The sequence below is a fragment of the Chaetodon auriga genome, chromosome 8 (genome assembly GCF_051107435.1).
Source record: "Chaetodon auriga isolate fChaAug3 chromosome 8, fChaAug3.hap1, whole genome shotgun sequence".
NCBI classification, from domain to species: domain Eukaryota; kingdom Metazoa; phylum Chordata; class Actinopteri; order Chaetodontiformes; family Chaetodontidae; genus Chaetodon; species Chaetodon auriga.
The window spans coordinates 21,064,878-21,092,159 of NC_135081.1; the positions used below are offsets into that span (position 1 = coordinate 21,064,878).

Genomic DNA, 27,282 nt, shown 5'->3' on the forward strand with positions numbered 1-27,282 from the left:
ACAGCGTGAAGCTCAGACAAATGACTGTGGGTGACTTCTCACTCCATTATTATGGACGGTGAAAGGAGACGTGGCCTCAGGGCGACAGTGCCACAAAAAAAGAGGGAATGTGGAGACGAGAAATTCCAATGAAATCGATAAAACTGTGAATGAACGTTTATTCAGTGACTCACTGATGACTGAGGCTCGCAGAAATTCTGTAAATTCTGCAACAAGGGAAACCGTCACGGCGTGCGTAAAATCTACTTTTTATGTGCAACTCGGTAAAGTTTTTGCTCTTTGATGTTAAACGAAGTCGAAAACAGCAATTCAGTGATGAATATTTCTTATATTAATCTAAATATACTTCTTCGTGAACAAACAGTCTGTGGAGTCTGCAGAAAAAAGCATCTCTGTGTCGCGCGTAAAAATACAAACACCTGTGAAATAATGAAATTAAAACCAAACGGCGCCACATTTCATGACGACATTCGAAGAAGCAGCGCGTGGGAACCCGAAAGTCACTTCTCCCCCAAACACGCCTGTAATGATGTATCGAATCTAACAGGTAATAAAGTGTGAGCAGAGCTGCATGCGCAACTTTTCCCATGAGAAGCAGTTGATGGAGTTATTCCCACATTTAACAAAAAGACTGAAACTTTGTAGGTGTCGACGATCTCTCACACTCAGTTAACAAATTGGATCAAATCGTTGTGTCATTTGTTGTCAGATTATCTCTCAAGAACTCTCTTTACCATCGATTTTAAAGTATCACATCACATTTTGTCCAATCATACTGTAGTTCTGAAGGGAGAACCACGTCTTTCCCTCAAGACTTTCACGCGTAAAGTTCCTCCTTTTACGCGCGACTCCTCCAACGAATCTGTTTGGTTACAGCACTGAAACAAATGACAAAACATTTTTGACCCTTGTCACGCCCTGTAAAGATAATTTTGAACTCCACACGTGCGTGTGGGAACCTGAGACGCACCTCTCCTCCAAGCACACTTTATAAAGGAAGTATCGGTTTTAACAGGTAATAAAGTGCGGATGAAGCCTCCTGCTCCACGTTCCCATGATGAGAAAGAGCTGAGGGACATTCTCCCACTGTCACACTTATTCAGCATTTGTCTGCACGTTGTGTCAGACGCCAAATGCGCATTAACGAGGGGTCACTTAATTACGATATATGTATTTTGTCATTAGGTTTGGTGAACACGTGACCACTTGTCTCCTTCTCCCTGCAGTATTATGACACCTTCTCTTCATGAACATCTGTCCGTTTGGCCGTGGTGGAACAAGTCCATTACAAAATGCCAATACAACAGTGTAAAAATACTCCATTACAACTAAAAGTCATTCGATACTACTGAAGTAAAAGTACAGAATTATAACAAGAAAAATGTATGTAAATTACCTAAAGTACTCACTCTGTAGTAAAGAAAATGGAAAAGATCAGTGACATGTGGCTGATATGTATTAGACATCATAACATTTTAATACTGATTATGAAATACTGACTAATTCGACTTTTGAGGGTCTTGTACAGTTACAGTAACAGTACAGTAACTAGACTGCAGTTCCTTCACAAAGCTCGTCTCTTTGTTCTTTGACCCTTTCAACTTTGAGTTTCACTCAACTCTTTCAGACTTGCAGCAGCTCCAGCGACACGCGACCACTTCACACCTGATGCAAACACGCGCCACACGGAAAATGTTTAACAATTCAATGAATGTTAATTCAATGACTGTTTTCAAGAGTTTGTATTGTATTTATACACGAGAGGAACTCTTAGTCATCAGTTTTTCGTCAGATATAGAGACAATTAATCGTTCTCTGAGACGGACGTTTGCATCCTCCTGATTTATTGCTGCACAGCCCCTTATATTTTTTTTTGGCACGCGCATTCATTTCCAAAGACATGATCCAAACATGGTGAATATCACTGAGAAAAGTCACAAAGATAATTTAATAATCCAATGATAAACGACCAGAAACCAGTAGAATCTGTTATCTTCACTGAAAGTCCCACCTGAAGCCAGCAGCGCAGTCCTGCTGGGTTTCAAACCAAGAATTTACTCAGCGAGCATTTAACACCTGAGCGACAATTAAATGCTTTAAAATGAACTTGATGGAGGACTAAAAACAGCAGCGATGTGTGTTCACAAGAAACCACGACACGGTTCATTTCAAGAGAATCACAAGCCCGTGTTTTATCAGGTGAACATCAACACCAATCAGTCAGCGCTCCTCACTGAAACTGAGACAAACTTACGATCCCAGTAAACTCAACGTCCATGTGTCAAATCATTAATATCACCCCGCGAGCCTGCTGCGTAATTTGCATTTGAGTGACCAGTGTGTGTAAGTGTGTGTGGGAAGTAGAAAGCTCGCGGTCCTCCACGCACTTCTTTTAATGATGTTCTAATTCTAACACATAATAAAGGTGCAAATGGACGCTTGGTTCTCTGTTTCCCATGAGAAAGAGGCAGAAAAGAGTCTCCCATGCTGTCTCACATTAGCTCAGTGTCAAAGGTTGTAAAAAAGATGCACTGTAGGAACTGAAGATGGTGGCCAGTAAATTAGATTAAAGATATCATACACTTAAATGATAGAATTGTCTTTTATGGACGAGCGAATCCACCTCTAGACTTTGGATTGATGTCAACATTTAATTTCAGCCAAAACCAAGCCAAGTCGACAAATTCCTCCAGAAACAAACATGACTGCTTTCTTAACTTCTCATAATAACTCATGTGCAGGACCCAGTGATAGACCATGATATCACTGAACATACAGCAGTGGTCAAGGCTCATGCGCACATCACTCTGATTGAATTACAATCACAATTTTATCCAAAGCGACGTACATATAAACTTTTTTCTTTGTTGATAACCAACATTCACTGCACACTTTATTGCTTTATTAACGTGGGTTTTATGACAGTTTCAAACGATGCCAGAGTGGCTTTTACAGGACAAAGAATAATCATTAATAGAAATAATATCAGGAACAATCACAGAGCCATGACAGGTGAAGGACAAACGTCCTCTGGGTGTGACTGAGCTTCAAAGCGCTGCGGGAGGTGTTAAGACACGTTTGGTTGCCTGTGAAGTGACACCGGACACGCGCAGAAAACCAGCGTCCTGTGAGCAGCTGGGGGCGATGCGGGGACAGAAAGAATACTAATTACAATGAAAACAAACGTGGCCATGAGCTGAGAGGATTTCCAGCTCCTTCGTCTTCATCCTGTCAGGTTAAGAGTCTGACAAAGAAGTTAACTCGGAGGTTTGGCTCTGCAGTTACACTGCCAATGTGTTCGAATTACTGGCTGTAAATGTTTAAGAAATGATATGACAAAATTGTGTTTTGAGGAGCAGAACAAGTTCAGTCAGACTTCTTTGAGAACAGAGTAGATGGAAGGAAGCACACACTGTGTCAGGACTGTGTGCTGCAACTACATCTGGATTATTTTATGATTTAATTGAATTCATTTTAACACGTTTTGCTGTTCATCTGTTCCAGGCTATATTAACGTTTTTTTTTCTTAGTTTAATCTAAAATGGCCTTGGTGACTAATGTGTGAGCAGGACGATCTTTGATGTCTCTGAGGTGAGAACTGCTGCTGAACTCACGGCCTCACGGCCAGACTTCACACCTGGAGGATGTAGCTCTGCAGGACGCCATGTTTCACACCTCCAAGTCAAAACTAAAAAGAGCTGTCAGTGCAGACAAAAGGCCTTTGGCTTGTTTCTAATTTTAAACAAAAAACAACGTGACACCGTGCGTTTTCATTTTCAGAAATGTTTTTATTTTTCTTATAAAAAGAATACTGCTCACCATAGGGAGACATCCAGAATAAATTAGTGTGCAAAATAAACAAGACATAAAAAATGCAAAGAGAACACAAGTTGTACACAGAGCCGCAGATGTCAGCGATGCCAGCAGACATCATGGCACGCAGGTGAATGTGAGGGGCTCTCCCTGCCTCGAACCCTGAGGTCCCTCACCTGGAAATGTGATGGATGGACACTCAGTCATTATCCGCTTCAGTATCACACTCTGGAGTCATGTCAGCAGCTACAGCAGAGGGGTTTTAGCAGTGTATGAAGGAGGACAGGAACTGATCGGCTCCGTCATACTCACCTCTAAACTCGCTCTCCAGCACAGCTGCAGTCCCAGCCGGACAGCTCGGCCTCGGCCACATGATCCAGCTCACGTCTGTCCCGGTGTGGGGGAGTCCCTGTGGCTGTCTGTAGAATAGATGGCTGCCCCACTGACTGCGCTCATTCAAAACCGTTAAACAAGAGGAGTGAGTCGACCCAATCACACATACAGCACGTGTACAAATGACATTTTTACATTATTTACAGGCTTTGAGGATGCAGTTAAATAGCATGAATAACAATGTGGTTTTGAGTTCTCAGAAGACCAGAGGCGGCTACAATGACAATGTTCTATCAGGAACAGTTGGCACCAGCAAATATCAGTCAGTTGTTGAAGTCATTAAATGTTCAGATTTCAGAGGGGGGTCTGTCTGAGGATCACGACCAGGGCCTCCACAGTGACTGGCTGATCGGCTGGCTCTGGGACGGGCTCTGTTTTCTCGATCGTCCCTCCACCCTGATCTCAAGCCGGTTTTGTTTCTGAGCCTGTTGGGCGATTCTGGGAAATCCCTGCTGTACTCGAAATCGGTACGGATGCGCAACACTGTTCACGCCGAAGGCTCGCGTTTGCAGTCTGTGCTTGGACTTCTGCCTCAGCACACGCAGAATGGACTTCGTGTGAGGCAGAGAGGTGGAGGAGCAGGCTTCAGCTCCCCTGTGGACGTCTGCAGGATCAGAGTCTGAACGGGAAAAGCGAGCAGCAAAAGACGCATCCAGCGCTGCTCCAAGCCACAGGCCTTTCCCTTCAGGTCCCAGGAACTGAGCAGCTCTCTGCAGGCAGGTGGAGATGCCGTCCTGGAAGGACTGTTTACGGCCTCTGCCACCACCCCCTCCCCCTCCCCCTCCTCCAGCTTTCGTCTTGTCTCCTTTGCCAGTGTTCTGCAGAAAGCGCACAGTGTGTTCGAGTATCTCAGCCTTCTCCACCCTGCGCTCAGTCCCACCCTGTATGAAAACATCGGTATGAGTTAATGGAGACTGCTGGCTTCATTCAGAGGCCTGAGCGGTGCTTAATAATTACCTTTTCTTAGAATTCTAACGTTCTAGTTATTATCTAGTTTTATATTAAAAGTGGCAAATGCATTTTGAAAAACTGAATAAATATTGCATTCAAAGTTTTTTTTTTCCTTATTATTTTTACCAATTGTCGAGGCTCCTGCAGCAACATGGTCGTCAGACGCTCCAGGCTGCGGTTCATCCGCTCCCTCCGACGTTTCTCCACCTGAGATTTTATGAACTAAAATACATAGAGAGACAAAAAAAACATTGTGGGGATTACCGAATTGCACATCTGTGGTCGTGATTCAATCTCCGTTCAGTTGCTTGGATTAAAAAGTTTTTCTTCTCTGTTTTCAGATCAGTGTTTCCTGGAATATTTGTATAAATCAACGTAAGCATTTCAACCACTTTAAAATCTGAGAGTAACCATAAAAATGGCAGTCGTTATCTTTATAAAGCAATTAATAACACATGTATGAAGATGTAGTATACCTTTCTTTCGTTTGTTGCATCCTCCGCTTCCCGTAACAGATTCATTGTCTCCAGTGGTACAAACCCGTCGGTCTTCATCCAATAGTGGCAGCTCAAGGAGGTTCCTCCACACTCTGCTCCTGATCAGGTTATGAGGTTTATGTCTCAGGCTGCTTCTTTTTGGCTACCTCCTCCCAGCGACTCCCAAAGACTCCTCCTACCTCCGACAACATGTTACAATCCCACCCACCTCCTCCAGAAACCACCACCCCCCTCCACACCTCCCCACCGTTCTTTATTCACTGTAATGGAGATACTTTTAATTAAATGGACTTATCCTGCAGTTTATTCATCTGAAGCCTCGATCTCACCACCAGGCAGCAAACCAGCTCGTGCTTAAGATGCAAAAAAACAGAACAAAAGTGTGTGAAACCTTACGCGCAAAACCGTGCGTAAAAAGCTGTGCGTAAAATGGAAAGAACAGAGTTTGAAATTTTACCTGAAAATATAGAAAATTCAAGTTATGATTTCCTTTCTTTGTGATGGAATCAGTGATACTTAACTTAAGCTGGGATCCAATGGTGGAAACTCAGATCTTAGCAATACCACAGTGAAACAGTCATTCGCAAATCTTAACAAAAAACAGCAAATTAGGACGGATTTAAAACATTTCTAATCGTAACGATTTTAGTTTTCCACGGATATTTCACGCGACTCGTGTTTGTACCCGTTTATTGCACTTTCACCTCCTGTTATATGTAATAATAGGATTTGCTCTGTCCTTGGAAACCTGGACCATGAAGAGACTTGGATGTACAGCTGCACCGCGGAGAGCGCAGAAACCACCAGCCGAGGTGTGGGTCAGAGTCAGTTGGCACGTCTGTCCGTTTGTTCCGCTGGTTTATTAACGTACCCAAACCTGCCACACCATCCGTCTACGGATTAACTTCTGGCGCCAAACTGAGAAATCATAGCCTACACATTATTTAGTCATAATCATTGATTAGACTTGGCTCGCCAACATCACTTAAGTGTGGATTTTCGTGAATTTTTCTCCCTCATTGTTCCATTCTACCAACTGCGCGCTCACTTACGGCGAGTGCCGACACTTCACACCGACCGTTCACACTTGACGCCTTTGCATTTGTTAGTCAGTCCGCGGGGTGAAAGTGTAACAATGGTTTACATTTTGCATCCACACCTCCGTGTCACAATGGAGCACGCGTGCCATTTGGGGAGCCGTGTCGTGCTGGCGCGCCGTTTGGCTCCAGTTGTTCGACACTTGCTTGTGGAAACCCTTTGATGCTTTCAGGCGACCGTGGGAAAGCTGAGTGACGGTGAGGACGCACACGCGACAGCTTTCTGATTTAATATTTCAACAAGTGGTTACCGAGCTGGAACCCGCGGGCCCCCAGGGGCTTTAGCCCTTGATTACACCATGTCTGAGGCGCACATTGTAGTCCTACAGCAGTTAATATAACACCCATAACACTCCATCTTATCTTAATGTTCTAGTCAGAAAGTTACTTAATCTTAGCATGAAGAAAGAGAAGCCTTATTTTTGAATGCATTCATTGGCCAAACGAAACCGAAACTATTTGAGGTCTCTTGTAATTTGAGTGAACCAACCCTCCTTTCATTCTGACCCCTTGACTCCACATAAATCTGGACCGATCACCATGTGGTTGTGAATACAGAGAGTCTTTATTGTAAAAGAGGTAGAGAGAATACAGGTGTTTCACTGTACAGAAAAAAGACAGCACTGTTGATATACTCATTCAAACAATTAACGTGGACTCAGTCACACTTCATTCATTTTACAGGGACACATAAGCCCGGTAGAAAAAAAAAACAAAGAAACAAAACAGAGAAACAAACACACAAAATCTTTGGATTTTTCTCTATTGCCCTCTCATTCACTTAATGCATTCTCTCTTTCTGAGCTGTTAAAATGAAAATAGTTGTAGCACTAATAATAAAACAGCAATAATATTAATAATAATAATAATGATATAGTGTGCTAAAATCAATGATAATGCAGCCCCCCCCTCCCATTCCCAACCACAAACACACACCTCAGTAACTTGTCAAAAGTAGTGGAAAACAAACCCTCCAACCCCGATAATAAAACCACACCTGCATGCACACAACACACACACACACACACACAAACTTTCAGTTGACCATCCGTGCACTCAGCTAATCATACAAACATAATAATAACCGACGCTGAGCAGTAAGAAAAGAAAAAAAACAAACAGTGTACATTTTAAAATAGTCAAACCAAACAAACAATGTACAAAAACAACTGCAGCCAAGTGGGAAGTGTGAAATCATTCTTTCTGTCTTTTTCCACCCTCAAACTTTCCGTCGCTGTCGTTCTGTGACGGTGGGCACGGCCATCAGTCGGAGTTTTCCGAGTGGTCGCTGTGGGGAGAGGCGCCGGACGGGGGGGAGTTTCGACCATGCCAGTTCCCGTTAGCCTGAGAAATCGAAAGGAAGAGCGAGGCGTCAGAGGGCAACACGTGACTCTTCGACTGCTGGTTGGACAAATGAGACATCGGGTGAGGAGCTCCAGAAAACTGTGGCAAGTATTTTTCATTGTTTTTTGATGTTTTGTCGACCAAACAATTCACCGATAATGAAAACGATGGTCAGCTGTAGCTGTAGCTGGTCATCATGTAAAATATCCACCACGAGCGTTGTTGATCAAGAAAAACTGAAATACTGAGAACATAGCAGTCTTAGAGGGCTGTGGAGACTCCACTAGGCTGAGTGAAAACACCTTCAGTCCACCAGAGCCACGTGCTGGCTGCCTCCAGGCCTGCAGCTGAACTGAACCCTGATTCGTCTTTCAATACATTTCTGAAACCACCCGCCTCCCTAAAAAGGGTAATATCTCAACCGCATGAATTAATTCAGTCCATCCGGATAGACTCCTTGGGAGGGATTAAATCCTCATGGTAGAAAGATTTACATATAAATTTCACTGAGAACAAGAGGAAGGAAATTCTCTGAAAAGTCCACTCGTCTTCTATTTGTGCTGAACATGGAGTTACTGACTGTAAAATCCTCCACTGAATCTTCTGGACCAAAGTCAGACTTCATTCATATGCTCCGGTCCATCACTAAGTCATTTTTGGTCTGACTTTTCAACATTATCAGAAGTTCTGAATATTCAGAATCCTCAGATCTTCAGTTCAGAAGCTTTATAGAGTTAAAATGGAGTCACCTGCCCCCTCTGGATTAAAGACACTCTTCATTATGCTACCAGCAAATGTATTAGATTTATTTTAAGAGGCTGCTCTATAAAATTTGATGAAATCTGGCAACTCTTTTAACCCAAGAGGAAGTCCTTGACTACCTGCCAAAGCACACACGGATTCAGTTCGCTGATGACGGGTCCAATATTTGTTCTGTTCTGTATTTGCTCATTTGTTCGTTAATGGAAAACAATAAAAACATTTGTAAGAAAAAAATACATTTCTATAGGAATACACGTATTTGGTGCTTTAGTGAGTATTTATGATACCAGCACAGTGTTTATGGGATTGACTACAGTGTGTGTGTTCGTGTTCATCATTATGAAGGAACGTGTCATCCAGTGCAACTGTGCGGCTCACTGATGTGTTTTTAATCGTTTCTGGACAACAACAAAGCTCTATGACACAATCAGGTAACACCTGTTATTGGATCAATTCATTGCTGCTTTTGAGCTTTCATGGGAATTTGCTGACATTTTCAATGTTGTTTAAATATGTGTGTGTAACTATGTTTTAAGTACCTGCAAGCCCATTGGGTAAGCAGACTGCTCGCCGTTCACAGGTGGAACCCCGAGGAACAGGTCAGCTGAGCCAGACAGGGAGAAGGACCCAGACCCTGAAGAAAGACAAGAACAGGAGAGAGACCTCTGCACTTACTACTAATAATCATGTTTTACATACAGTTATACATTTTTAAAATGTGGTGTCGGTTGTAGGGTGAAATAGGGAGTTGCGTATTGTACTGCCTTTAAACGCAAAGAGTCAGGATGTCTTTCAAAAAGGAACAAAGACCCAAATGTGCAAAAAAAAAAAAAAAGCCTGAATGTGAGACCTGTTTAGGATTCATACTTTAGCTCGGCAGCTAATCTAAGTCTGTAGCAAAGTGGGCTGTGAGAGGAAAAGTGAGGCTAGCAGCCACAGAGCAAGTTACTGAAAGCAAAGATAACTGTGCAGCAGATTAGTTCAAAACCACACCCAAGTTGGTTTCACTCTTGTCACTGCAAATTGTCTTTGTTTGCTTCGTGCTCTCTTAAGGCCTGATCATGCCAACGTGTTCAGTTTCCTTAGCCTCAGGTTATACGTTGTGTTCAGGTGCACAGCTCAAAAGCACAGAACTAACACTATATTTCACTGCCTCAAGACGACTTGTTGCACGCTGTGGGCTTCATCATCTTTTGGTACCTGTGGAGTTGGGAGTGTGCGGGGAATCGCTGCCCTGTCTGGCCCCCAGAGCTGTCTTCATGGCATAAAGGTTGGCCTCTTCTTGGAACTTGCCGATATTTTTCTTGTAGCGAATTCTCTTGTTGCCAAACCAGTTGGAGACCTGGCAGAAAAAACAAAGCAAATAAGACAAACATGTTTCAGAGAGTAGATTATCAATCATGAGCAGCAAATTCAAACACAACCACCGGATACTATTGCTGCTGCCCGTAACACCCTGCGTTCCCCTACTGGGGGTTATCTTATGATCTCACACGGTTTACCTGAGAGACAGTGATTCCACACTGTTTGGCGAGTTCCTCTTTGGCTTCTTCACTGGGGTAAGGGTTGGACAGGTGGGAGTAGAAATACTCATTTAGGACCTCTGTGGCCTGTTTGCTGAAGTTGCGCCTTTTGCGCCTGATGAGACACAAACAGGTTGTAAGTACTGGAAAAAGACAACTACATTACATGTTTATCAGTTTCTATTTACAACCCGTGTCCTGTCTGTACACTCACACACACAAGTCTTCATGAACGCCTACCTGGCATCAAGGAAGCGGGACCTCAGGATCATGACTGCCTCACAAGTGCTCTGCTTCAACTGGGTCTGGATCGAGCTGAACTTGCGGTGGATGATGGCCACCATGCGCTCAATCTCCCGCGGAGTGACGGGCCGCGTACGCGACTGCTCCCTCAGCAGATTCATCACATGGGTGGTGAACTCAGTGCACGCCTGGGCAGGGGAGGCACAAGACGACGGACAGTGAAGGAAAGAAGTGTGCAAAAGCAATGAAGGTGGGTGTATTCTGTCATGTCACTTTGTCATGGTTTATCACAGCCAATTCTGAATTTTACAACTTGGCATTTTATTTTAGTTTTCATAATGAAAATATTGCATCACAATAAAAAACATTTTGAAACTGGAAGATTAACATTTCTGTTCTTGTCAGTAAGCATGTATGACCATGTATAAGCATAATTACTAAAAGGCTTTGCTGGTACATCCCGCCTGTAAATTCAGCATCTGAATGATCCATAAAGCAGTTTAGCTCACACAGTTCTACTGTAGAAATCTGCTTTATGTATAACATGTGGAGCAAGTTGATCAAGTCACTTCAACAATTTGACAGTTTTACTACATCTTGCATAAAAAATGTACTGTATGTTGCTGATGAGTGTCATTACAATGGTGTATATTCAACAGATTTGATTATGTTTTGAATTTGTTTGCTCACAAATGGGCTTCAGTGTAGGTTTGAATACGTGTTGCTCTAATAACCTTAAGATGCTTCTTCTCATACAGAGACATGGAGTTCATACCTGCCATGAATTGATCAGCAACATAAGGACAGAAACGTACTCCCGGGCAGAGCAAAGTTATGTGACTGAACTCTAGACCTAGCATGCCAATGGATACGCTTCTGGCGATCAGCTTTAGTACAGGAAAGCGTGTACGGGCAATGTCAGCACTCGTCTCCTGTTGCGACACGGTACCTGCTCATACTTCTCCAGCTCAGTGTGGTAGATACTGCGAATCTGGCTCAACTTGCTTTTGTAGTCGGAGTGCTCGAGCGAGCTGTCAGGCGACATCCCTCCCGAGCTGGTGGCAGCAGACACGGCAGCAGCAGCGCCCCCGCCCTTCTCTGGCCCCGCCACACCCTCCGCCAGCAGCATGTTGTCCAATCGCACCAGCTGAGGATCCTGAGGCTCATCCTCCTGGGCGTTCCTCATTGAGAGGCCTGTCAGTAAGACGAATGTCTGTTCATTTTGTGTGTGGAATGTCAACAAAAGACTGCAGATGCATTAAGGCATAGTCACATTACATTTCCATCCTGCAAATATTTCTGCCATCACCCATTTGTTTCATCTGAGGCCTGTACATCCGTGCGCACAGTTCCTGTTTGGGTACAACTTGTGGGTAAAAGTTGATTTTTGTTCAATTTCAGGGTCCATCAAAAGAAACACTGATGCACTGTGTTTGGAAGTGGACAAGACATTTTATGCATCACTTGTATATAATGTTTACAGTTTGCAATAACTTAGCTCGGTGTTTATTTATTACCCATGTCAAAACATCCTTTTGCAGGGCTGAGCGCAAGGCAGTTTCACTGGCCTGAAAGCAAACATTGTCATGACTGTTGAATGTCTCAGAGGGAATCTGCTTTTAAACGTCTGCATTTAAAGAGCAGCTTTATTTGTACAACATCCAATCAAATAAAATCATCTTTTATAGCATAAATTCTTACTTGAACTATGCTTAACTGTGCAGTTATCAAACCAACCAGCAACATCTAGCATTTTTCCTATTGCTGAAGCAGGCTTTGCATGTGTTTGTCCAGCTGTTGTCTCTATTTTTAAGCCAAATAGCATTTTACATTAAAGCTGTCTAATTATGTTTGAGTTTGTTTTTGAAATTACAAGTGAACATATTGAGTTACTGAAAACCGGAATCCAACGCCGTTATGTGTGTGGTCACTTGTTTTGATTTTAATTGCTTGTGATGACACAGTGTCAACACGGTCTCATAAGGCCGCAGCAAGCCAAGAGCCCACTGCACGTCAAAACTCACCAAGGCGGGTTGAAAATAAAAGGCACGATGACTAAAAAACACGTCAAAACACGTCTGAATATTTGTAAAATAGCGTTACCAGTTTTTTCCTTGATCTCACACAGGACGCTGAATAATGCAGGTTTCATTCGGTGACAGTTGAGCGCATGTTTCCTGTGTATAAAGAAAAGAGTGAGATTTGTGGCTAGCATGACAGGCTAGCTGTTAGCTTAGGTACACTGACGACATGCAAATTGACCAAAACAAAAACACACACAAGAAAGTGACTGGACAGCTGCCTTTACCATGGCTACTTTAGCAAGCGTTAGCTTCTGACGAGCTAAGAGCTACGAAGGCAACTGTTCCCTGGTAAGCTGCCTGTATACGGTAGCCAGCAGCTATTTAGTTCACTCGTACTTAAATTTGTCCACGATAAAATTAAGTCTAACATGTGCAGGAATAGAATATTTAAACGCTTACATTAACGGTTACGTTACCTGTTAGCGACCTATTGTAGCCTTACCTAGTTAGCCTTGGCAAACGTAGCCTAGCGGGCTAACAATGGCTAACGTTGTTTTAAACCACTGCTGCTAAAAGAAATGCGTGTTTGTAAATGACAGCAAACAAACAATAAGCACTGGCTAACGTTAGATATGGGCGGGTTATAAAAAAAACTTTGTTTTCGTTAGCTATTGCTAGCTAATTAGTTAGCTACTGGCTAAATAATCTAAACAATAGATTGAAGTTGAGGAAACTTTGCGAGTCGAGTCGCCGAAGCGGCAAAACAAAAAAGCAGCTGATGGTCAACAACACTGAAAGTTTAAAAAAAATATCAAAGTTATCACTAACTTTGCTTGTGCCTCGTCCAAACTTTGGTCGGTGATAGTCATTATTTGCTGCAGTATGTCTCCAATATCTCTGCGGGTTTCATGTCCGTTCTCTGTGCCCTCGAGGCCCGAGTCCCCTCCTCCGTCGGACCGATGCTGGGAGGGTTGATGAACCGAGTTAAGCGGGTGCATCCCGGGGTGGCCACTCATGCCGAGTCCCCGGCCGTTAGAGGGCCCGTTGCCCGTCAGAGGCTGCTGCTGCAACATTTCCAGCGACGCACAGTGGCGACGACTGCTGCCCGACTGTGCTCACAGGCGCACAGCACAGCCTGATCGGAGGCATCGCGGAAAGCAGGGTCCCCTAGCGATTGGCAGGAAAAGGTACAGCCGTGTAAACACACTGCAACACATGGTAAACAGTGCTTTTCTGTGGCAGCTGAGGGCGAGCACTGCAGGGTTAAATATAACCACAACAACAAAACATCTGCACCCACTGCTTTTTCAGAAAGCAGAAGTCTGTGTGTGTGTGTGTGTGTGTGTGTGTGTGTGTGTGTGTGTGTGTGTGTGTGTGACAGGAACTAGCAGGATCTAACTAAATAAAATGGAGATTATGTGCTATGTCTGGCCACAACCATCAAAAGAGAGATTTCCAGATTAAAGAGGCTGCGTTTTTAATTTCTCTGGTTTAACTTTATAATCTCACTTAGACAGCTTTCTCACTTGTCTGCCTCTACTTCTTGTTTTAGCAGCAAGTCAACAGGATGTGTGCCAAAACCACAGCAGTGTCAGAAGAATTGTGCGCCTGTTTCGACATGCTGCAGTTGAGTCTGTCATAATCAAATGAGCAGCAGTTGAAAGCAGCAGCTGCTTAGGGGTCTTTTGACAGCTTTTAAGTTGATCTCATATGATGAAAACCTGTGCCTGGGACCATACCGAGACTAACCAAATGCATGGGTTTTCTTCTGCTCTTGACAGTAATATTTCATGTCTTGTCAGATGTGGGCTAAATAAATAGGGGTGGGCTGTGGTAAGAGGAACAGGAAGAGAGGAGACGAGAGAGAGAAGGTAGCAAGGCAGACAGAAAGGGCGAGAGCTTGTCACGTCGGCATGTGAAGCTCTTCATAGCTGTTTTTTTTTCTTCACAAGAATATTGAGAAGACAAGTGATAACCTAAAAATGCTGTGCTGCGTCTGTGGCGACTTCAGGAGATGACGCTTTGAAGAGACTAAGTTCAAAACACAAAGGTAAGAGTGAAATCACTGGATTTGTCTTTACTGTGTGGTACAATAAGCTAACTTTTAGGGCAAAACAAGAATATATAGATCAGCAAGAATTACAGTGAAACTTTTGGCAAAACATACAACACAAATCATCAATCAGCAGCAAGAAGATGACATCTCCGAAGATGTTGTCACACACCTTTGTTGTCATACAGCTGACAGGAATATGACTTACAATGGAATTTTCAGCTTGAACATCTGTAGCCACCACACTAGAACCTGCCAAACTGGTTTCATGTGCATTTCTTTCCAAGGAAGACACTGCTGCTGCTGTATAGCAGTATTTATGTCTTTTCTAAGTAACTTCAGAGTTGGTATGTGCCATGTTTACTGAGTGTTTTTTTCCCTGAAGCATTAACAATGAGGTCCTCAAAGTCTTTGACCTAAGATCTTTGACCTAACCCCTGTTTCTGTGTATCTTCTTGCCAGGGCTTGACAGTGAGATTAATGGACTACACTGGGATCAAAGTTGAAATGGCTGACGGGGGGCTGCTGGAACCTCTCGTCATCACCGAAGAGGGAGACGAAACTGAGCGTGTCATTGAAAGAGAGGCAGCGAGCAGTTCGGTCGTCATCTCACAGAGCCTCAGCGGCGAGTCGGCTCCGAAAAAGGAAGAGGAACACACAGAGGAGCTTAAGAATGAAGACGATATAGCGACTAAAATGTGTTTAGAAGATCAGAGTCCAGAAAAATCTCAAGCCAACGCGCAAGATGGCCAGACAGGAGAGGCTGTCGAGAATGAAGAGGACAAACAAGAAGATGATAAACCGGAGGAAACTGAGAATATGAATGATGGACAAAGCAGAAGAGATAGTGAGAGTGAAGGGCAGACACATGAGGTGATGAGCATTAACGAAAAACCTGAGAAACCCAGTGATACAGAGGGTGAAGAAGCTACGCAAAATGAGCCTCGAGTGGATATACGGAGGTTAAATTCCTCTGAGCACCAACCTGAAGGGACAACAAGTCAAGAAGCGGATCCAAAAAAGGTTTGTGGACTGTTTATTTTACTTTGTTTTGTACCCTCTATAATAACTCACTTAGCAGGTCGTACAGTGAACAAAGTCTTTGTTTGTACTGTTCATGACTTTACAATCCAGCCGCCATGTACTCTACAAGAAAAACAATCTCGTGGTGGAAAAACAGCAGGTATCGTTTTGTTACAGAGCATGTGGGAGTACGTAGGAGTCGGGTGAATTGTTTTGCTGTGCCAACAAACAGTCTGTGCCTCTCACCAAGAAACCTTTCCTCCCCGTCTTGTTCTTTTTCTGCCACCTACCCGCGTGTTCTCAGGCTCACCGGTTAACTCCTGACTTCCCGGAGGCGCTGTACGAGCTGCTCTGCACCCTTCAGGAGGGGAGACGGCTCAATGATCAGCGCTGCTCCTTCAGGCTGGAGAGTGGGGTTAGGAGGAGGAGGTGCCACTCAGAGCCCAACACCACCAGGCCAGTGAACAGAGGTGGGAGCTCTTTGAGGAGCTATACTCTGTTTTACAGTGTTTAAGTGATGAAACTGTTGCATTTGTTTCCATGTAATGATGCTGACTCATGTTAATTCAGCTGAAACAACACGAAACTACCAGTTTACCTCTGTGACTCAACGATGTTTTGAAACTTTTGTGACTTAAATGTTTCCACATCTTTCCTTGACCGCTGACCACTTCAAGTCTCCTGCCGTCTGACCATCAAAGCTCTTTTCTCTCATTTGTCCACAGTCGTCTTCTCCTCCATGACTTCACTGCAGAAAGAGGAGTTTTTTGAGCTGGTGGCCACCACTCAAGCTCGCCGGCTGGATGACCAGAGGGCGCAGCTCGAAAGGTCTCCGCCACCAAAACCTAAAGCCAGAAGCTTCAGAGGCAGCATAAAGCAACTCTCTTTTGTGAGAAAGCCTGCGCCGGTTCCTGCGCCGGTTCCTGTGCTCAAAGAGGATCTCTATAATATGATTCTCACGACACAAGTAAGCATGATAGATTGTGTAGATGCTTTTATGAGGACACACGTGTGCAGCTACAGCAGAACACATCTCATCTAGGGCCAAAACGTCAGAATTATCTGATTTCCCACACAGTTTCAGGCATTCATTTTCCACTTCCCTTTCCACCCACAGGCCCAGGGCCGGCTGGAGGACCAACGCAGCAGAGCTCCTGGTCCCATGGACGACGAGGACTTCTTCTCCCTGCTGCTGAGGGTCCAGGGGGGACGCATGGACGAGCAGAGAACTGAACTACCATGCATGCTGCAAACCTGAGATGGAAAATGAAAAGAACTGTGGGAGACATCCCGTATTGAAGCCTTATAGCCTGATTTTTTTTTTTTGTCGCCCACGATGATGCTTGGTTTTAGGGAATTGCTCTCCCGCTTGATTGTCAGATGGTCATTGTTAAAGCTGTTGAGTCCGCAGCAAAGACGCTAATGTTTGAGGAACTGAGCTTTTAATGACTGAGGGACGTTCCTGATGAGATCATGAAGTTTACTGCTAGTTAGGTACTTTTCTCCTGAATAGGATCAGTAGATATGCTTTCTTATCTTACCAAATTTTGGATTCTCTTGAGTGCCTGCGATGAGTGCCCCCCATTCTTACTGTGGAGGACGCAGTCTACTGGTCTCTGTTGTTCTCCTTATTTGTACGGTAGACATTAAACACACCAGACAAGGATGTGAGTAGAAAATAGCTCCAAGGCCACACAGTGCTTGACTGTATGTGGATAAATCTCCGCCAGAAAATAAACAAATGTCTATCTGAGTCTTTTGCATTTACCCATTTATTCCATCTGTCCCAGAATGTTGTGAGGAGAAAAAGAGATTTAACACACACTCTAGTCAGGATTTCATTCTTTCATTTTCATCAGTTCATTTTTGCATATTAAACACAGCTGCCTGGAATTGCACGCGTTTTAGCAGTGACTAACAAGAGGACCTTAAAAATCTTCTGTTATCTTCATCGTTAATGATCGTTCCCACAAACTCGTGATAGCGTCTAATCTTTTTACAACATTCTGTTGCATATAAATCAGAACATTCACATGGAAAGAGATGAAGCTGGGATGTCCCATTTAGGGAACAAATGAGACAGATGAGGCTGTTAATTTTTCACAGAATGAAAGGACTGAAAGGGTGTTCCTGAATATTGATTTACATTACTGAGTCATTGTTATTGAAGGTCACCTCACCCCAGAGCCAAAAAGGAGATGTACGTGTTTAATGAATAGTAGAATTAATTATTAAACTCATGATCCAACTATTTGTTTCTGAAGGCCTAATACACCTGCAGAAATGCTGCATGTGCATGTGCTGCATCCAGGGCCACACGATGTCACCAGCCAGAAGGGGCCTGGTGTTCAGTCCAGTCGGTTCAGAGCAAGGTTTTCAGAGGAAGTCCTGACTGGTCTGCACAAGCGAGGTTAGAGGTGATGAGAGGATGCTGTGTCACTTCCTCAAACAGAGGACCAATTGTGTGATATGTGATAACACTGGTGCAACACTTTGACACCAGTTCTGTCGCTTTAAATCGAAATCAAAAGGTGAAAACATATTGTAAGTCAAAAAAATGACCTTTGAAGATTTTTGTTGTATTGTATAAAAGGCAGATTAATTAATTCGTTAAATTTCTGATGTGAGGTCAAAAAGTGGTGACATATCTCCAGATTCTCAATGAGACACTCTGTTCTGTCATGTGACCTGCTCCGCTCGACCTCTGCTCCAAATCATCAGGTGATATAGAGACAAATAAACATTACTAATGAAAAGAAGAGGAACAGGCGAGGCGAAGAAAAGCACATAACAAAAAGCGAAACCACACTTCTCACCAAAATTGTGAAAGTCAAACAGGAAACAACAACAGCAGGCCAGCTAACTGGGTTCAAGTTCCACTTTTGAGATGGATGTGTGAAATATGCTTTTAGCCCGGCCTGGGTCGGTATGCTCCATCGTATCTCCGGTATGGCCTTGGCTTTTGTTCAGAGACCAGATACTGACCAGGTCAACATGCATTTACAGTTGATATATTTATTTTAGGTGGTTGATTGAGATTCCCTGGTAATAGAATATTTTAGTAAAACACATTTAATCTTAAAGTCTGTAAAACCTTCAGTTAAACCATGGCTGTAGTCTGGAGGCCTGCTGGCTCTTTACGCTGTACTGAAGCTCAGAGGTTTCTCCATCCTTTCAAGACAATATATAGGAGTTAAAACGCTGGCAATGTGTTATCTATAGCTAATATAGCTATCCTGCCCCAAACGATCAAATCTTATCAAAGATTCAATATCTAATTTTAATTACATAAAATGTATTTCTTTATTTATACATTAATCAGTCTATTTAAAAGTTAATTTAGCTGTAACCGCTTTTTCTCTGCAGCCCCGCCCACCCAGTGACGTCCAGACCACTTGACTGAAACCTAGGACTTTTACAGAAGGATAAGACGAAAGCTAGGAAGTTGAGGATCATTTAAGCTGAGTTGAATCATATTTTCGTTTAGTCATTGTTTCGTACAGGTTATACTCTTATAGTTTAAAACTATTTAGCTCGTGTTTGTTGTAATGATTTTCCTTTAAGAAGTCTGTCGGAGTTAGCTACCGTTGAACGGTTGGTTACGTCACTGACTCATCCCGGTGTTGTAGTCCTGGACCTAAACCAGGAACTGGATGAAGATGAAACTTGTTCAGGACCGGGAGTCACGTTTGATATTCATGCTGGGAACAAGATAAGAATCTATTGAGGACATAAATGAGAAGAGACACGCTCAACCAGAGGTGAAGTTAAACTTAATCTGTGCTTTCAGTCACTTTAGTTTCCCTTCGTGGTTATGACAGTTAGCAACAAGCTCAGCTTGTAGTAGCGTCTACTGTGATTTGTGTTGTCACTTGAAGTCCAGCTTTAGCTTTAATTAGTGAAGTTTGCGTCAGTTTTCACATATATCGGGCATTTCTTCCTCTTTTTAGAGCTTTTTGTGGCCTGGAGCTGTAGACTTATAATACACAGTGTTTGTGCGTCACAAGATGCTCCTCCTGAAAGTGGAAGACACAGATAACATTAGCATGACATTACTGTGGTTTGTAAAAATATAACATATTTATGTTTGTAATGACAACCCTGACACTGGACTGGTGGGGAAATGTACATTTACTCAAGTGCTGTAGTTAGGTACAAATGTGAGATACTTGTACTTCACCTCAATATTTCTACATTATGCTCATTTATACTTTTTTTTCACCACATTACAGGAGGGAATATACTCTTTTTTTTAGCTCCACTTTTACCAGCTACAACATTACAAGTGATCCTTACTCATTAATGCATCACTAATAATGATTTAATCATATGATGCAGAATTATTCTGAAGTAGATAATTCTGCATAATGAGCACTTTCACTGTATTTTGCTGCTAATACTTTTGTACCTCTGCTCAAGTAAAACTTTTGAATGCATGACTTTTACTTTTAAGTAGAAGAGTATTTCTGCAGTGTTGTACTTTTACTTAACTCAATATTTTAAATAAAGTTATATCAGTAGTGCAAAAATACTACAGCAAGTAAGACCAGTTTTATTATTGAGGGTGGTCTAATTTCAAATTATGTTGGCTATGCATTTTTTAAGTAGTGTAAATGTTACACCAAAGCCTCACTTCCCTATGCAGGATTTACAGGATTAAGTCAAGTACACACACATCCATGTGTGCATTTGACAGCGTTGCTGATTGCTGTAGTTGTTCCTTTCGTCAGTACACAGAACGAGGACGACCTTCATTTGCATTAAAACTGCTTTAAGAAGCAATCTCTTTGCAGCAAGGGTGAACAAGACAACAAATTACAGCCACCCTTTTATTGTACATATGGCCATATCAGTATTATTCAGTTCAATTCAATTCAATTCAGTATTCCTTTATTAGTCCCGCGAGGGGAAATTCCAAATTACAGCAGCATCAATAAAGCAGATAAAGTAATAGAAGAAGTGCATGCAAATTAAAAACAACATCAGTATATACAAAAGAGTGGGAATTTTAAATTAAAAATAAAAAGAAACGTCATCCTAAAAAATATAAAAAAATTGTACGAAATTGTGTCCTTTAATTCACTAAAGTCCCAAATACTATTGTTAGTGTAAAAATATGTATGTTTGCTTGTAATGATTAATTGAAGTCTGACTTTTTTTCCTCAGATGCTTCTGTTCCTTTCCCTGCTGAGCTTCACTTCACCACTAGGGGGCGAGACCTCACCAATCAGCTGCTACAATGACAATGGAGCTGCAGTTGATTGGTAATTCACTGATAGCAATGCTGAACAAAACTGGTGTTTTAAATACGTTTTTGTTTTAATCCTATTAGGTGTCACAAGCTAACCAAAAAACTGAAATAATATGAGTTTGGTATCAAGCTGCAGCATTTCCACCTTTACAAATGTCCTCTGCTCTCTGTGTCTCACGTGGACGTACTGTCTGATTCTCTCATTGTCAGGTTCTACATGTACAAGCTGCCCAAAGAACATGGCAGTAAATCTGCCCAGCAGGGTGACAACTATTTACTGCTGGAAAAAGGGAGTGAAGGGTGGACTAATGGGAAGGGGAAAGTGAACGACACCACAGGAGCTCTGGGCAGGACAGTTGGACAACTGTACTCACAAGGAAAGGTCTGCTTCTACCAGGCGCCTTTTTGTCTCTAACAAAAATGGAGCAAATACTGAGTCTAGACATTGTGAATCCACTTTTGTTTCACTGAGAGCTCATTTTCGAGAAAATCACCCTGGTGAAAGTCAGTGTCAGTTGGATTATTGATATGAATCTTTGATAGCTTTTGCCACAGTGTTTGTAAAATCTTCCTTGATTATTAATATCACCAAAACTACCACTATATAACAAAACTATGTTTTGCAACTTATTTGCAAACATTGGTACTGAATACCAATGTATCGGTATTCAGCATTGGTACTGAAAACAGTTTTTTTTAGACATCAGCAGATGTTATTTATTTCTGCTAGCTTCTGCTTTTTCACTGCAGTCCTATCACTACTTCTCATTTAATAGACAGACTTACTGAATTCAGCGATAAGCCTCTTTTAACAAAGTGTCTGCAATAACCTCTTGACATTATTAGATCAGAATAAGAAACTGAGAATGAGAACTGAAATTTACTCCTTCATTTATATGCAGTCGGTCTGTTTCTCTGAAGAGCTGTGTGAAAGATAATATAGTAGCTTTCACAGCATGGTCATACAAAAAAAAAGCGTGTATATATATACATATATATTTATACCTCAGCTTAACCAGTACTGTGTTGTTTCATCGTGTTTTTCAGCTGAAGTATTTGTGTGCCTGTGTTTTTTGGGTTTGGCTTGTATGTGCCCAACTATGAGGATTTTATTTTTCATTTCAATAATAAACTCTCTCCCCTTCACAGAGCACAGAAGTAGCGTACATCCTTTACAATGACCAGAAGCCACCAGCGGACTTTGGTGACAGATGGGTTGACAACAGTGGAAGCAGTGGGGGGCACACGAAAGGTGAGCAGCCCAGATCCTGTACGTGCATAACCCAGCGAGGCTGCGAGAGACCCGACTTTATAATCAAAACCAGCAAATATGGGCAAGTGTATCATACATCCAACAGCAGCGTATATAAAATTAGTTCCAACGCTGTTTAAAATTCAGGATTTCTTAAATCAAACTTCATTATACACCTTTTATTGTTGGCTTTTACAATACATCCATACATTGCTTCCTCGAATGGAAGAAATACATGTAAAACAAATAATACTAATTATTATTAATACTAATCCAATTTATACATTTCAAAAGAGAGCCATAAGTGTTGCAAAGTAAACAATTTAAACAAAACTGCTAAAATTCAGAGACTTGGTTGATTTGGTTGATTGATGAGCCAATATCATGTGAGAGGAATATGCATGCTGAAAGCGTCTATAATTCACATTTTTATAGTAACAATGTATCAAATGACAGAATAAAAACAATGAGAAACAACAGTGAGAAAGCTGCAGAGAATTATCAGCAGATTCTGCAGCTCCCCTCAGCTTTACAGAGCTTTTGTTGTTTGTTTGTCCAGCCCAAATGTTTACCGCTTTGGTTCACTCTCACTGCTCTCTTATTGTCATTTTCAGCCACAACTGGCAGCTGCTTTAAGTGAAAAAGCTCTGAAAACCCTCTGCACACAAACTGCACAGCGCTGAAGGCCAGACAGACAAAGTTAGAGACTAGCTGGTGAACACAGTGGAGCATTTAGCAGCTAAAGAGCCAAATATTTCCCCCAGGAGCTGGTGGAGACCAAAAACAGAGCTAAAATATTGGACTTAACATTAACCAGGTGGCCCGAAACACGACTCCAAATGAATGCTAATGTTGCTCTATAACTGCTGGATGTGTTAATTAGCAGCTGTTTGCTAACAGGCTCACCACATGGAGGTAAAAGGTGATGATATGTGTTCATGACCGGTTTCTACTGCCCTCACGTGGCCAAAAAAATCAGTTGTTGTAGGTTTAAGAAAAAAGAAGTAGTCTGCACAAATGTAAAAAATGATTTTATTTGTGTTGAAGTGGTGAATTAATGGAGCAGTTAAGGAAGTGAAAATGTGTGTCACGCACTGTAAGGTTACACTTTTTTTTAAATAAGTGAAGTAAATGTGCATAGCCGGCATAGTTGATGTGGTTTTGCATATCAACTGGAACCATCTGGAGGGAAAGCCCTTGCTGACAGTTTGAACATCTCTGTTCCTCAGGTGTTGTCCTGCTGGATAAAAATCAGGGCTTCTGGTTGGTCCACAGCACCCCTCAGTTCCCCGCTGTGCGACGGGCAGGACAGTATTATTACCCCAGCAGCGGCATGATCAACGGACAAAACTTCATCTGCGTTACCTACCCGCTCGACCGCTTCCAGACCATCGGTAAGACTGGAGGCCTGCCACACGGCCGACTACAGCACGGGCAGAGATGTCTGCTGTTATAATACGAATAAATATGCTTTGATTAAGAAGGAATTCCTTCTCAAACTTATATCTGTATTGGTGAAAAAGGTCCGTTTTTGCACAATATGTTGAACATTTGCAGCCTCTAAAATGCTGCTGTTCTGTAAACACTCTGCTTTAGGCTGATGTATTGGGTTGCTGATATATTTGGCTTCGTTATTAAGATTTCATTCAAATTACCAGTCATGTAATTCCCTGCTAATATAATGGAAGCTCTTCAGTGAATATAAGAGAGACATATAATGTAGCTGTATGAGTTTCCCTGATATTTTCAATGAAGGCATAAATGCTTTTTCTAAGGCTTCCCCAAGAATATTAGGATTTTTCCAACACCCCAAATATCTCATGTTTTATTCTTTGTCATCAAATAGAAAACATCTAAGATTTTGTTAAATATAAAAGTAGAAAACATTCTACAGATACCTCCATTAGTCAAAAATAAGTCATTTATTTGGGATATTCCGTCTCAAGCTGTGTGGTTAGTGTAGCCGGTGGACTGTTTCTTTTAAGGTCTTTCTCACCTTGAAAGGAATCTCTGCGGTCCTCACTGTCATGTCGTCACGCAGCACTTGATAATCCAGTCAGGTATTGATACAACAACAGTCCCGATCCAAGATAATCACTGTAAACAGGTGTCATCACCGTGTCACCGCGCTGCCTGCAGTTCCCTGGCAGACCCAGCAGTGGCACAGTTGCTATGGCAGTGCCTGGGGTAATGTAATTACACTGAAGTATGTAACCATAGAGATATCGGCCCTCACACTGCGGCATGCATGTGCTCCATCCGATTCTTGCCTCTCCGGCCGGGATGTTGAGAGTGTGACAGTGTCCGGTGTGTGACGTGTATACACAGAGCAGAAACGGTTTGTCAAATAGCAGGAGGCGATTGCACTTCACGTCTCATTTTCGAGCACCTTGCAGCAGGAATGTTCTACGATATCAGCCAGTACAGGAACAACTAGTATGTTGGATTCACCTTTGTATCAGTTAGCTTGTATTAGCATGTCCGGAACATCTTTCAGCAGATAACTTTCCAAACTCTGTGACATTAAGATGTAAAAGCTTTGATGACTGAGCACCAGTTTAGGGACCCCATATATGATTGAGGGTCGCACAGGGAAACCGGTGCACTCCAATTCAGCAGTGTATTAAATACAGGCTGTTGAAAGTGAAATTATTGAAACAGACTGCAGATGATTAAATTCTAGGACATTCATTTCATGTCATTTTCAGGGGCCACATGAAATCTTTCCAAGGGCCGCCAATGTCTGTAACATTAAAAAAGAGTAATTCAAGTCATGGTGTCAATCTTTAGGCTTCTTTCTGTTTACAGGGAAAATATATCGCAGAAAGAATGTTTATGTGCACTTAAATGCACTCAGCGAGAGAGATTTCTGAGACGTGGGAAATTACTACCTGAAGTAGACATAGATAAATGCATACATGGATTTATCTCATTGCAGTAAACATTAAGGTTGTTAGACTGTATGTATACTTATATCTCTGTGTAGTTATCCCTTATCATCTGCTTCTGCACAGCCGCTGCAGTGCCTCTGCACCAATGTCACCAAGACAGTGCTATTCACTTACTGTACTTAACAGATAGAGTGATTCTGGAGTGCCGTTAGCAGCGTTTGCCTTAAATCTAATTTGTTTTGCACCACAGGAGAGCAGCTTCAGATCAATCAGCCTAAAGTGTACGACTGCGACGTCCCGGAGTCCTTGGCGTCCCTGGTGCCCGCACTGGCTGCTGTCTGTAAGAAAAAACATCTGCCCGGTCACATTTTTCCACATCCCACAACTGTGTCCAATCGCAGCGTGACTCTGACCTCAAAGGACGGCACCGACTTCATCAGCTTCGCTAAAGGAGCCTCTTTTGACAACGGTATGACTTTGGAGCAAGTTTAAAGTTCGTCCTGGCCACAGTTCATCTTGTTTCAGCTTCACCTTGAGTTTCTTTGCAGGTGTAAATGTGACCATGATACGTTCTAATTAGTGATAATACTTCAACTCCTTACTAAGACCACATTGTTTAAGACAATGCAGGCAGTTTACAGACAATAAAACACGTCTCTGTCTCATCAGACCTGTACCACTCCTGGGTGGCCCCCACCCTCCAGTCAGACCTCCTGGTCCAGTTCTGGATTCACTCCGGTGGCATCCTCCCATCCGACTGCTCGCAGGGCTGGAAGGTCCTGGACATCACGCTCATCAACCCGGGGCAGGCGTTCACCTTCAAGAACAGCAAGGACCACTCCAAGTGGGCCGTCAGCCCCCAGGCGGCCGGGTCGGGGGCCGGAGGAGGCTGGGTGTGTGTGGGGGACATAAACCGGAACGAGGCGGAGGAGAAGCGAGGCGGTGGCACGGTGTGTCTGCAGGACCCGGTGGTGTGGAAGGCTTACCGGACAGCAGCCCTGCAGTGTGAGGCTTGTGGAGGAGGAACCATCCAGTGTTGATACCCTGCTAGAGCCAGGTGGGTCGGCTTAAGGGCCATCACGAGATGATAAGGGTGAGAGAATATCAGGCAGGTGGTTTGTTTAGTGGTACCATGAATGTGTTTTGTTTAATGTGATGAAATCAAATAGAAATGACCCATGTTTGGCATTTAAAAGTAATATGATCCTTCCTGGAATTGTGAAATAACCATAAACTGATGCAGCTTTGGCTGAAAATATTTAACAAAGGATCCCGTCGCTCAAAATAAGAAGCTGATCAGGAAAATATTTTTTTGGGTCCTCCGAAACACAAAAACCCTTCCACTTGTTCGGAGTGATTATCGGCTGTTATCTGGCTGCTGCATGCTCCTCTTCAAACTAAATGCATACTGAACGATGCTGGAGGACTTGAAGTTGTGCTCTCTGAGGGAAGCAGAGAGCTTTATGGGAAATATGGTGTTCAGTTTGAAAAACACAAAAGCCTCAAAGTGCCCTTTAAATGATACCATTTGTTCAAGTGTCTTTAAAGCCACCAGTACTGTTTTAACTGAGATGATGTTGTGAACTGTACGAGTGCTGCCTCGCTAACGTGAACTCTTTCTGTTTAAATCAACATTAGCTGGTTGGTGGGTTTGTTCTCAGGGAGCGCGCCAAGCTTTGACCCGTGTTCTAAATGGCTTTCATGGAATCTTAAATGTCTGAACATTAATTGATTAACTGCACGTTAACATTCAGCACATACACACACTGATAATACTGATCTACAGACACTGATTGAGGTGTAAGGAGTGCTTTAATACTTTGTGTTTCCTGAACGTTTGTTATTAACTGGCTTGATATGAGTGTCTGAGAATTTAAAATGTGCTTTTCCGACGCATCGAGAACTTTTATTTTTTGTTATGCGTCCAAGATTTTATAGTTGAACACATTTGCACATAAAAACATTCATCCTGATCTTAATTTTGCTTGAAGATAAAGATGCTGGCTATCTTGATTCTGAATAAAAAAACTAAAACTGTATTTTTTTTTGATCACTGATGTCACTGAAAACCATTCACCTTGTTCTTTCCTCCTTAACACAACTTCTATTTGACCAATCCCTGTCGGTATTGAACTTGGAATATGGAACAGCACATCAGTCAAAAG

At 42.6% G+C, this 27,282-nt stretch overlaps 4 protein-coding genes across 5 annotated transcripts; 2 read left to right on the plus strand and 2 right to left on the minus strand.

Moving 5' to 3' along the window:
• Positions 1 to 4,514: 4,514 nt before the first annotated feature.
• On the minus strand, positions 4,515 to 5,678 carry LOC143324029 (uncharacterized). Its single transcript, XM_076736205.1, has 3 exons — positions 5,634 to 5,678; positions 5,284 to 5,379; positions 4,515 to 5,087 (listed from the first exon to the last, which is right to left on the minus strand). Exons 1-3 carry the CDS (start codon positions 5,676 to 5,678, stop codon positions 4,524 to 4,526), a joined length of 705 nt encoding a protein of 234 aa, XP_076592320.1. The 3' UTR covers positions 4,515 to 4,523.
• Positions 5,679 to 7,294: 1,616 nt separating this feature from the next.
• Positions 7,295 to 13,720, minus strand: pbx2 (pre-B-cell leukemia homeobox 2). The gene is made up of 8 exons (XM_076737208.1): positions 13,476 to 13,720; positions 12,727 to 12,800; positions 11,573 to 11,817; positions 10,621 to 10,811; positions 10,360 to 10,495; positions 10,058 to 10,199; positions 9,397 to 9,491; positions 7,295 to 8,095 (listed from the first exon to the last, which is right to left on the minus strand). The coding sequence occupies exons 1-8, from the start codon at positions 13,718 to 13,720 to the stop codon at positions 8,015 to 8,017; spliced, it is 1,209 nt and encodes a 402-aa protein (XP_076593323.1). The 3' UTR covers positions 7,295 to 8,014.
• On the plus strand, positions 13,580 to 17,475 carry gpsm3 (G protein signaling modulator 3). Of its 2 annotated transcripts, XM_076737210.1 has the most exons (6): positions 13,580 to 13,834; positions 14,600 to 14,697; positions 15,163 to 15,723; positions 16,028 to 16,193; positions 16,449 to 16,690; positions 16,841 to 17,475. In XM_076737210.1, the coding sequence occupies exons 3-6, from the start codon at positions 15,181 to 15,183 to the stop codon at positions 16,979 to 16,981; spliced, it is 1,092 nt and encodes a 363-aa protein (XP_076593325.1). In that variant the 5' UTR covers positions 13,580 to 13,834; positions 14,600 to 14,697; positions 15,163 to 15,180; the 3' UTR covers positions 16,982 to 17,475. The 2 variants fall into 2 exon arrangements, with proteins under 2 accessions (XP_076593325.1, XP_076593324.1); XM_076737209.1 differs by lacking the exon at positions 13,580 to 13,834 and having other exon boundaries at positions 14,286 to 14,697.
• Positions 17,476 to 19,350: 1,875 nt separating this feature from the next.
• Positions 19,351 to 27,156, plus strand: dnase2 (deoxyribonuclease II, lysosomal). The gene is made up of 7 exons (XM_076737378.1): positions 19,351 to 19,484; positions 20,890 to 20,987; positions 21,185 to 21,356; positions 22,124 to 22,226; positions 23,456 to 23,620; positions 25,368 to 25,586; positions 25,787 to 27,156. Exons 2-7 carry the CDS (start codon positions 20,890 to 20,892, stop codon positions 26,155 to 26,157), a joined length of 1,128 nt encoding a protein of 375 aa, XP_076593493.1. The 5' UTR covers positions 19,351 to 19,484; the 3' UTR covers positions 26,158 to 27,156.
• The last annotated feature ends 126 nt before the right edge of the window (positions 27,157 to 27,282 follow it).

Bases quoted from the DNA above. Each gene is read 5' to 3' on its own strand.
- pbx2 (XM_076737208.1), bottom strand. From the start codon at position 13,720: ATGTTGCAGCAGCAGCCTCTGACGGGCAACGGGCCCTCTAACGGCCGG. The intron at 10,496-10,620 runs GTAGGCGTTCAT...GTGTCTCATCAG, and splicing joins TCCCGCTTCCTTGATGCCAG to GCGCAAAAGGCGCAACTTCA. The intron at 10,200-10,359 runs GTAAACCGTGTG...TTTTTCTGCCAG, and splicing joins GTGGAATCACTGTCTCTCAG to GTCTCCAACTGGTTTGGCAA.
- dnase2 (XM_076737378.1), top strand. From the start codon at position 20,890: ATGCTTCTGTTCCTTTCCCTGCTGAGCTTCACTTCACCACTAGGGGGC. The intron at 21,357-22,123 runs GTCTGCTTCTAC...TCCCCTTCACAG, and splicing joins AACTGTACTCACAAGGAAAG to AGCACAGAAGTAGCGTACAT. The intron at 23,621-25,367 runs GTAAGACTGGAG...TTTGCACCACAG, and splicing joins CGACCGCTTCCAGACCATCG to GAGAGCAGCTTCAGATCAAT.
- LOC143324029 (XM_076736205.1), bottom strand. From the start codon at position 5,678: ATGAATCTGTTACGGGAAGCGGAGGATGCAACAAACGAAAGAAAG. The intron at 5,380-5,633 runs GTATACTACATC...TATGTATTTTAG, and splicing joins ATGCAACAAACGAAAGAAAG to TTCATAAAATCTCAGGTGGA. The intron at 5,088-5,283 runs GTAAAAATAATA...GTTTTCATACAG, and splicing joins TGCAGGAGCCTCGACAATTG to GGTGGGACTGAGCGCAGGGT.
- gpsm3 (XM_076737210.1), top strand. From the start codon at position 15,181: ATGGACTACACTGGGATCAAAGTTGAAATGGCTGACGGGGGGCTGCTG. The intron at 15,724-16,027 runs GTTTGTGGACTG...GCGTGTTCTCAG, and splicing joins AAGAAGCGGATCCAAAAAAG to GCTCACCGGTTAACTCCTGA. The intron at 16,691-16,840 runs GTAAGCATGATA...TTCCACCCACAG, and splicing joins ATATGATTCTCACGACACAA to GCCCAGGGCCGGCTGGAGGA.